Here is an 11,289-nt window from a genome sequence, read left to right as displayed (position 1 = left end):
ATGAGTCCTGATAACAATTAGTCACTATTGTATCACAAGAGCCCTATCTGCATTTCATTTCATCAGCCCCGCCTAGACAGATTGGGTACTACTCAGTGGAGATTCTACCTTCCTTCCCACCCTCTGAATCTAGGTTCCCTCTTAAAAGCTTGTAAGCCAGTCACTTCTTGCCTTTGTTGCCCCCCGCCCCCCAACTTGGGGTAGCCAATGTCCAAGTTGCCCATCCCTGTCTACTCTGTGTGTGGAAGGGGTGAGAGTGATCCTTGCTGTGAAGATTTGTTTCCTCTTTTGAGCTATTGCGTCCATAGGTGTACGTCAAGTTCATCAAATTGTATCAGATTACTCTTTTTTTTCCCTCTTCTTTCTTCTCCTGGTTGAGCTCTGATCATCCAGTCATTGAAGCCAGGTCAAGCGGGTATTATCTGCAAGTGTGGGTGTTCTTGCGTCACAAAGATTTTTCCTCTTAGATTTCAGCTGTAGGATTTTCTTTTTTAAAGACGAACAAAACTATAAATTCTCGGAATCTGAATACTTCGGCTGCTTCATTAACGCTAAAACCTGTCATTATACATTATAATGTGGACTTCAACTGGTTCAGTGGTTCAGTTCAGTAATTGCTGTGGTAAACAAGGCTGCCTATGCTTCGAATATTTTTCCCATGATAGTTTGATGCAATTAGGAAACAAGCAGCCGGACCCTGCTCACAGACGGCAGACTGCTGCTCTGCTTTGAATGTGTGTTACTCTCCAGAGTCCTGTCAATAATCCATTTTTCCTTATCAATCTCCTGAAACTTTCAGGAGGAAGGACTGTTTTTAGGACTTTTTTATGTTTTGTCTTTAAAATTTTTATTCCTACTTTTTTTTTTTTTTTTTAAGGTTTTTTTTGTGGATTGAGCGCAAGTTTTCAGGGCACATCATCGGTTTCACATTCAAACATTCATATACCTTGTTTCATTACATTGATTATAATCCCCTCCACATACCATCAGTTAACAGAGTTTCTCTCTATCCTCTTTAGCTTTTTTTTTGGGAAAAACTTTGCCTTTTTGGAATTTACAGTCTCGGCTTTTAGGGAAGGTTTTTACATTTATCTGTGGATATCCAGGGCTCATGTATGGAATTACTAACCAGCATAACTGAATAATCAGATAAGGGACATTTTGCTATGTCTGCTAGGTGGCTAAAGTCTGATCCTCAGAGCCTATGGTTTGGACGGTCAGCAACGCTTGGGCCCACAGGGACTTGAACTCCTGACTGGGTCTGCACGGTCTGCATCAGTTTCCCCCTTATTTATTATTTGTTTAAAGGACGCTGCCTGCCTTAGGCGGTCAGTGCGAATTCCTCAGTCTTACCTGTCATCGAAACTCATTGCAGCATGGCAATGGCTCTGTCTTAGGTTGCCGAGGTTCCACGTGATCCTTGCCCGTCTCTGGCCACACGTCCAGCATAAACAGCCGCCATCCGAAGAAGGCAGGGAGGAAGGAGACCGGCTGGGGACCCTACACGCAAGATGTTGCCAGACCACCACCTGCTCTAAGGCGACCAAGCAGTATCACTATGCTGAGGTTCAACCAAGTTCACAGGGGAACTTAATCTCTGGCCGAGGTAGCAAATTAGTAGCCACTCAGTTCTCAACTTGAGAATTACTTATATCAGAAATTTGAGCATGTAGCTGATGAATATCCACAGACAAGTGTATATTGTTCCACAACGACCTACAATGCTGTTGAATTAAGTTCCAATCAGGTTCTGGTTAACTGAAAAAATAACACATATCTACTTATACAGTGAATAACCTTAGCTGAGAGTGTAAATTTGTTATATTGAATCTTATTTCCCTTAAGCCATCTTCCTTTCTCTAGACATATTGTAAACCTTTATCTATTTACTCTTGGATCATGTGAGCAAGACTAATATCCCTAGACAGTTGATTTACATGGTGGGCAGGGCAAAAAAAGGTAACAATTCCTATTAGTGCAGTGATTATTGACCTAAGAGCAAAGACATGTGGCACGTTTAAGGGCCAGGCACCGCAATGTTTTGCCTAGCTTCTGAGAGTGTTAACAGGCAATAAAACATACGATGGTTGATGAACGATTTCAAAGTCTGTAACATCTGTTAACTCCCCATTCCCCACGCCGGACAAGCAAAGCGGCAGAAAGTCTCTGGAGTTTAATCCGTTCTCTAAGGGTTAAACAGTTCTTAAAGTCTTCTCTGCTGTGGAAACATCTGGCTGACTCCTTGGTGCTCTTGCCGGAGGGGCCTCAGTGGAGATGTGGATGACGTCATTGTTTCAGATGGGTCCTCGGTGAATGCTGGTTCCCTCAGGCAGGCTTGCTCCGAAGAGGGAGAAATGGCTGTCCTCTCGCTATACGGTCGAATTAGTCAGGCTGGAATCCATGTTGGAGAGCTTATGACCTGTAACACAGACTAAAACTCTCGCCTCTTGGTTAGTCACGTAGTAAAAGAAAACATTCCAGCATCTTAACAGGATTCTCCCCCATTCCAAACATGACTCAATCCCTGTATCTCAGAGTCCTGCCGTTCCAAGGTTGTGTATATATCTTGCTTTATATCTGGCCCCTTTGGCCCTTTCACTCATGCCCACTTGTTCTCCCAGCTGCCCTGTTTTTTCCCCTTTCCCTCTCCCTCCCTTTTTGTTGTCCCTCTCCCTCACACCCAAGCTCTCCTGTGTCCAATCCCCACCCTCCGCTCTGCCCTCCCCTTCCCCCCTTCCCCACCTTCCCAACCCTCAACACAGACCTCCCCCTGCCCCCTTTCAGTATAGTTTCTTTTTCTTAGTCCTTTACAGAAGTCGTCTTATGCAGTATTTCTCTTTTTGTGACTGACTAATTTCACTCAGCATGATTTCCTCAAGGTTAATCCATGTTATGTGGTGGTTTACCGCTACCTTGTTATTCTTCACTTTTTTTTTTAAAAAGCTTTTATTGTGAACTGAGTGATAGTTTACATGGGAGAACATCGGCTTTACATCATCGTTTTATTGCAGTGATTACAATCTCCATCATTATTCAACAGTATTTGCTTCCATTCCCTCTGTTTTTCTTTTCCTTTTTTTTTGAGTGGAGGAGGGGAGATGTACACAGAAACACTCAGGAATATATACTAATTTGAACATATCAGAGGTGTTGCAGGACTTTTGAAGAGCGACATTATTGGTGGAACTGTGGAGAGCAATACACATTCAAAATGGTAGCATTTGGTTGCCATTTTTGACCAGGGCAGAGCTATTTGCTTTGAGTCAAAATACCATGGATAGCAGATTTGGTTGCCATGCAACCAAATGATGCAATACTGAAGTAGAGTTTTAGAAATGCTAGTGTATGTTGAATACTTCTAACAAATTAAACCCTTTAATAAATGGTATACTTCAGCATCATTGAAGTCATTGTAAATTTACAAAAGAGTGGTGCTCCCAGCTGTAAGTAGACACCCCCTCTTTGTCTGGAGTCAACCCTGAAGACCCGGGGCTGTTGGAGAACCATACTTGGGAATAGGGGAGTCTCTGGGGCCTCTGTGAGCCTGGTACCCCATCATTCATGTGATGGGTTGTTCTTCTGTTACTCTAAGGCCATTGTTGAAATTCTTCTTTCTTACCCTGTGTGATTTTAGCTTTATTTTTTCTTTTATCATGAAAATGCACTTAAGCTGGGTCCCAGTGACTATGTGGTAATGCTTAATTTTGCCTTGATTCCATCTAGCTCGAGTGAGGAGGACCGACCTGGACAAAGCGAGGACTTTCGTTGGGACATGCCCAGACATGTGTCCTGAGAAAGAGCGGTACATGCGGGAGACCAGGAGCCAGCTGAGCGTGTTTGAAGTGATCCCTGGGACAGACCAGGTGGGGCTCCACATCTACCCAGTCCTCTCCAGTCTGTTGTCCAGGGTGTACATAGCTAGGCTGGGGTCTATCTAGCATGAAGGAGGGAGCAGGCGTATTCTCTGCCTGGGCTGTCTGTGTTTGCACCTGAGTTAGGTGTTTACGTGTTTTAGGAAGCCAGCCATCTTCAGCCTCTTTGTGCAGGGCAGCTTTGGTCTCCAGGCCTCTCTTGAGCAGCTGGCCTATTCCTTGTAGGCCCCTGCTATACTCCTACTTGTCTCCAGTATGACTTGGGCCTGTGAAGACATATTGTGGGATTGGAGTGTGGCTGAGATGTAGAGCATCCAGAAGTCCTGTATCTATCATGCTCTGCACTTCAGGGCCATGCAGCTGGTCTAACCTGTACTTCTCTGCTATCTTGACTTGATCACCTCTTCATCTGAATTCCTTGTTCTATTTGCCAGCAATATTTTTTGTTTTATTTTTGTCTCTGCATTTTGAAATACAGGAATACCTTGAAAAGATTCTCGAATATTGATTGTTTGTGTCGTTAGGGCTGTCATTGTGAAGCCCTGTGTCTCTGTTTGCCGCCCGCTCTCACACTCCTGTCTCTAGTTCACACAGGCAGCTCTTGCAGGAGTGTGGTGCATTGTCTGGTATGTGAACCACTGCATATCAGTTTGAGGAAGCTGTAGTGTCTGTTGCTGAAGTTGATAGTACTCTTAGGTGTATTAAGGTTGGTGTAGGCTGTGGCAGCTGGCAAAAATATTTTGACCAAGTGATGAATGGCTGTGCTAGATGCTGGCGAGGCCCATCTATGCTAGTAGCTGTGTTTCTGTCCTGATCCCTCAGGTGGACCATGCGGCAGCTGTGAAGGAGTACAGTCGGTCCTCAGCCGATCAGGAGGAGCCCCTGCCGCATGAGCTGCGGCCCTCAGCAGTGCTCAGCAGGACCATGGACTACTTGGTGACCCAGATCATGGACCAGAAGGAGGGCAGCCTGCGCGACTGGTACGACTTCGTGTGGAACCGGACACGGGGCATTCGGAAGGTCAGGAGACACTGGGACATACTCAGATTCCAAACCAAAATTGATAGTTCTTTTCATTTTATTCAGTGGTGTTTCATATGAGTTGTCCCTGGGTAGCTCATACATCCAAGTGCTTGACTACTAGCTGAAAGTTGACAGTTCGAATCCACCCAGAGGTGCCTCAGAAAACAAACCTGGCTATTTCAATTGTTGAAAACCTTGTGGAGCAGTTCTACTCTGACAAACATGGGGCCACCGGGAGTCAGAATTGGATTGATGGCAAAACAGTGATATGTTTCATATGTAACAAAAATTCGTGTGGTTTAAAATCATTGCCAGGTTATATGAAACTGTGCTTTCCTTCAAATTAAATTGTGAGGAATTCTGGTAATAAGCCATGATTTGAACTCTCTGTGCATGGAACATGTGTATATATATGTGTGTATAAAGTGTGTGTGTGTGTGTGTGTACATGCATGTGTATATGCATGCAAATGAGGTGCAATTTATGTGTGTGAATGAAGGGTGTATATGAGGTATGTAAGGAGCTCTGGTAGTGTAGTGGTTATGAATTGGGCTGCAAACCGCACAGTCAGCAGTTTGAAGCTACCAGCTGTTCTGCAGGAGAAAGATTAGGCTTTCTGCTCCCATGAAGATTTACAGCCTTGGAAACCCTGTACAGGGTCACTGTGAGTTGGAACTGACTCCACGGCACATAACAACAACAACATATGCATATGAGATGTTTATACACACATCAGGTATTAATGTTTGTGAATTGTACATGAAAGAGGTATGTATGTGCATGCATGAGATGCACATGTGTTCATGTGTGAAGTGTCTGCATGTGCATACAAAGAATGTATGTACATATGAGGTGCCTGTGCATGCAAGGTATGTGTGAGGTGTGCGTGCATATGTAACCTTGCCTTTTTACTCGTGGGTAGGACATCACGCAGCAGCACCTATGTGACCCCCTGACGGTGTCCCTGATTGAGAAATGTATGAGATTCCACATCCATTGTGCTCACTTCATGTGTGAGGAGCCCATGTCCTCCTTCGATGCCAAGATCAACAATGAGAACATGACCAAATGCCTCCAGAGTTTGAAGGAGATGTACCAAGACCTGAGGAACAAAAGCATTTCCTGTATTGGTGAGGCAGAGTTCCAGGGCTATAACGTGCTGCTCAATCTCAACAAAGGGGACATCCTGAGGTAAGTCTTAGAGAGAGGTCACATAGCAAAATGCTTTCTGAAGTCAGTGTAGCTGATGAAACTGAGCTCTCTCTGATAGTGAATGTGGGATAACAATAGGTCATGGAGATTTGGGGAGGAGTGTGGTGAGCAGGCCTTGGTTTTTGTTCTCTTTGTTATTAGAGCTTTTATTGTGAATTGAGTGATAGTTTACAGGGCAGATCATCAGTTTTGCATTCAACCAATCATATTTTGTTTCATTGCAATGATTGCAATCTCCTTCATGCACCATCGGTTAACAGTATTTACCTCTGTTTTATATATATATATATATATACACAAAACAAAGAAAAAATATATATATTCATTTAAATGACCAAAGGACATATTTTGAAAGCCAGCCTCATGCCCACTGGCACACAGCTTTTCACATTTCATGGGTCTAGAGTCCTTAGTTGCTCTATCTCTCTGTGCCATCACCTCTGCTTCCGACTCTGGTGTCGCTATTTCTCTGCTTAGGATCCCATGCTCCACTCATGCTCTTTCCTCCTGAAGGTCCTAGGGTCTTCTGATCCTGGAATGAAAGATTCACTTCTCCCCCCTTTTTGTTTCACATCTTCTACCTTTATAGTTGTGACAATTGCAATTAGTCATGGTAACAGTTACTCACTATTGAATCAAAAAAATCCTATCCCTATCCTCCCCCATCCCTTTTCACCAAATCCACCTAGACAAGATGAAAATTATTCAGTGGGGATTCCACCTTACCCCCTTCATTCTGAAACTGAGCACAAATTGAAAACTTGTAAGCCAGTTACTTTGTGCCTTTATAGACCATTTTTGGTAGCCAATGTTTAAGTTGCCCATCCTTATCAACCCTTTGTACTGAAGGGATGGACTTGATCCATGATGTGAAGATTCCTTCCCTCTTGGTTGGAATTTTGAGCAACCACATCCATAAGCAGCCGTCAAGTTCATCAAATCGTAGCAATATCCATTTCCTTCTTGTATCAAACTTCTTTATCTTCCTTCAGTTGAGTTCTGATCAGCTAGCCATCCAGACTAGGTCAAATGAGAACTATCTGGTGTTCTTCAGATCACTTCTGATCAGCTGGCTGAATCACTCTAAGCTCTAGCCCCCAGCGGCTAGGTCAGTGTCCATGGGCTTAGGAGTTCCCAAGTCTCCCTACACTTCAGACCAACCACCTCTTCTTCTCTTTCACATCTCAAGGTTGACGGGTATCTGTGGAACATGGTCGAACTTAGCTTATGTCTTCATTGCCGCCTTTCTCTCACTTCTACTCACAAATAAACCAAGGTGGTTACCGTGAGCTTACAAGTCTGTTCGTGTGTTCCCCTTGAGTTTCAGTCTTGGAAGGGGCTTTATCCTGATGGACTGACTTGTCTTGTCTTGATAGCTCCCAGGCAAACAGTTTGCTTATTTTGTAACAGCCAGACAGTTAGCTTTTTATTTTTTTCTTGGTGGTTTTTCTTTCAAGAGATAGCTTCTGTTCTTCTAGCCGCTCTAGTTTGGTCTTTCAAGTGGGAATGTACCACCTCAGAAGGTTCTGGATGGGGCTCAGGATTCCACTTAAGGCCCCACACTCTTCAAAGGCTTAACAAGAAGCCTATTTCACTGGACAAATTCTAGTACCCTTTTAGTTCTTCTAATCAGTTAAAGACTGAAGACGGACTTACAAGCTTTTCTGTAATTATATTTCCCGACAATTCCTTTCTAGCCCTCTCAAATGTCTGTTTTACACCAATATGGCCTTGGTGTTCGTTATGTTAATGAGAAGATGGCAGATGGGTTTCCCTGATGACAGAGACTGGACCTGAGCTGTGTCATTGCTGCTGGTAGCTTGCTGGTGGGTGGATGTATCAGAGTTCTGTGTAAGAAGGGAGCAGAGAATGAGATGGAGATACTGAGGACAGTTCATTTAGACAGGGTAGAGGAAGAGTCCTGGCCTGTAGTAAATCAGCAACATGTGCTTATAATGAGTAGCTGGATTTTTGGCAATGCCACAGTTTCTTTTTGCCCAAGAGGCTCTTGTTTTTCTTCTCCTTTGTTAGATATTTTAATATTAGAGGAAGCCAGAGACTTCTTTTAACTAAGTTTTTCCCTCCAAGAACCTTGTCTCTCTCTACATATGTGACTGATCTTAAAGTTTTACAATTAAGCTTGGAGATAAACTAGTTATGAAAAATGTCTATTCCTTTCACATGTATTCTCCATTTTGAATAATTTATCTCTAAATAAAACTGCAACAACAATGACAAAAAACTCCTCAGTTTTCTAAGTTTTATCTTTGACTTCACATACAACTAGCTTGAAAATAGACTGTTGGTATCACTCTCAAGTAACTTTGATAATCGAGTCCTAAATTATTTTTGAACTTGCTTATTTTATTCATCATTTCTTTTTTTAAAAAAATTTTAACAACCAGTCCATTTTTTAAATTCTTAAATATTTGACATTACATAATTAAACTGAAATTTTATTAAAATTCCACTCTTAAACATTTCTTATTGGCAAACAGAAATAAAATTCATGAATCAAAAAACCCAAACAAAACTGAAAACAGGGAAAAATCTTATAAAACTAAATATGGATCCTAGCATTAACAGCTGAACAGACAAATGTGGTTTTTAGATTCTTAGCGGATGGTAAAGTTGTGTAGAAAATGAACACTTAACAAATGGTTTAGAACCTGGAATCACTGACCAGAAATTATACAGTAGGATCATGGGAAAACAGAAAGGGGTTATGAGCGAACCTACACTGTATAGCTGCACCCCTTGCCCTACTCAGAGGAAAGCCTGGCAGTGATTAGATACTGGGCCAGACTAATCCTGGCAGCTGAACCAGTGATAGTAACCTGCTTGTCAGAAGAACCTTCCACTGGGTTGGCAATTTTGATCTGGGCCCCCAACATCTAGCAGATCTCATTAATGTTGGCACCTTTGTTTTTGTTGTTAGGTGCCATGGAGTCAGTACTGACGTATAGCGACCTTATGCACAGTAGAACGAAACACTACCTGATCCTGTTGCCATGCTTGAGTCCATCAATGCTGCCACTTGGCCAATCCTTCTTGTTGGGGTGGTGGGGGTCATCCTCTTTTTCTCTGACCCTCCACTTACCAAACATGATATCCTTCTCCAGCAACTGGTCCCTCCTAACAACATGTCCGAAGTATGAGAGATGAAGTTTGGCCATCTTGGCCTCCAAGGAGCATTCTGGCTGCACTTCTTCCAAAATGGATCTGTTAGTTCTTTTGGCAGCCATGGCACTTTCAATATTCTCTTCCAACACCATAACTCAAAGGCATCAATTCTTTTCTGGTCTTCTAGCGCCCGATTACTTCATCATCGTCTTAAAACTTTTGTCTATCAATCCTGTCTAAGAGTAGTGACTTTGAAGTTAGTAAGCAATAAATATGATGGTATAGTTCACCATCAAGACCTTTGTCCTCAATATGTTGGGAACCTAGTTTTTTGAAAATCAGGTATCTATGTAATAAAACTTATAATTCAGTGACATTAATTGCATCCATCATGTTGTGCAACCACCACCTCTACCCATTTCCAGTTTTTCCATCACCTTCAACCGAAGCTCAGTGTCCCCACTTGTCCCTTCCCATTGTCCTTTGGTAACCACTAGCCTACTTTCACCAATAGGTGAAATGTACATTTGCCTATTCTAGATATTTCATATAGCTGGCATCATACAATACTTGTGCTTGTGTGTCTGACTTATTTCACTCAGAATGATGTTTGTAAAAGAGTTATATCAATGTCATAGTATGCACATGGACTTCATTTATTTTTATAGCTGAGTATGTATCCATTTGTATCTTTTTGTGTATCCATTCCTCTGTTGACTGGCATTTAGGTTGTTTCCACCCTTAGGCTGTTATGAATTTTACTGTAGTGAACATTGGTATACAAGTGTCTGGGTTCCTGTTTTGCATTTCTTTGGATATAGATCTAGGATTGGGATTGGTGGGTCATATAGTAGTTCTGTTTAACCTTTTTGTTTTAAGGGGTTAAGGGTGGGTAGGAATAAGGAGTTAGGATTAGGACTGTGGCTAGGTCTAGGACTTTGTTTAGTGTTAGGGTTATGATTGGGATTTGCATGAATAATTTCTTTTATAAAAATCAACGTAAGGTTGATCCCCATGAGCTGGAAGTTAAAGATAGTGCAACTGTGTGACTTCTCCAACATATTATATTCCTTCGTAATCCTTGAAATCAATCACCACTCCTCCCTTCCCTCAAGTCCCAGGGTTCTGCAACCCACTGCAACATTCCACAAAATTCACAGTTGTCAAAAGATATGGCTCATGGAATTGTGGAGGCTGACAAGTCACAGATTCGTAGTTCAGAGATCAGTCTGAAGGAATCTTCTCACCTACGTAGTCTCAGGAGCTGTGGAATCCAGATCTGTAGGTCAGATGACAGGCTTTTGATGCATGAGACTGCAAAAACTTGTGAATCAGGTCAGATGATGGGTCGAAAGTCCCACCAACTGGATGTCAGACGTCATGAACCAGATGCAAGATCCAGGGCATGCAAGCAAGCTTTTCCAAAGCAGTCTTGTAAATTGAAGACAGACAATGCCCCCACAGGAAACTAAGGGTAGTGATTTGAGTCACACCATCTACTAAGTGGGGGGAGCATTCTTTTTTTACATTCATCCTATCATATTTCCTTTCAAAGCAATGGTTTCAGTCCCCTCCATGCATCAAATAACGACACAGGCCCAACACCCCACCCCACCCCCTGGCCTCCAGCACACAGCCCTTCTCCCACCCTGAGTCCTGTGTCCCCAGCTGCTCCATCTGTCCACATCATTGTCTCTGTCTCCATCCCTGGTGTCACCGCTTCTCTGGGTAGGGTCCTGCTCTACTTGATGCTCCCAGGGACCTCCGCTCCTGGGCTACAAAATCAATCACTCTTCTCCTTTTGTCAAAAAACATCTACCTCTATATTTCTTAGCCTCACAGTCCTGATGGCGTTTATTCACTAATGTGATTTTCCTTTCGCTAGCCTCGTCCCAACGGATTGGAAATCATTCAGTGGTGATTCTACCTTCTCCCACCCCATCTGGAACTAGATTCCCACTTAAAAGCTTGTAAGCCAGTCACTTCTTTTGCCTTTATAGGTTGCCCCATTTTGGGTAGCCAATGTCTTAAGTTGCCCATCCCTGTCAACCCTGTGTAC

General features: G+C 42.9%; 1 protein-coding gene across 1 annotated transcript in view; it reads left to right on the top strand.

Annotated features, from left to right (window-relative positions):
- Positions 1–11,289, top strand: part of MCM3AP (minichromosome maintenance complex component 3 associated protein) — a 61,513-nt gene that overhangs the window by 17,387 nt on the left and 32,837 nt on the right. The window contains exons 6-8 of the mRNA XM_006876115.1: positions 3,724–3,863; positions 4,695–4,892; positions 5,818–6,086. Coding sequence (XP_006876177.1) covers positions 3,724–3,863; positions 4,695–4,892; positions 5,818–6,086 — 607 coding nt within the window. The remainder of the gene's footprint in view (positions 1–3,723; positions 3,864–4,694; positions 4,893–5,817; positions 6,087–11,289) is intronic.

The sequence above is a fragment of the Chrysochloris asiatica genome, unplaced genomic scaffold (assembly GCF_000296735.1).
Source record: "Chrysochloris asiatica unplaced genomic scaffold, ChrAsi1.0 scaffold00354, whole genome shotgun sequence".
Lineage (NCBI taxonomy): Eukaryota > Metazoa > Chordata > Mammalia > Afrosoricida > Chrysochloridae > Chrysochloris > Chrysochloris asiatica.
This window is presented reverse-complemented; position numbering and strand designations above follow the sequence as displayed.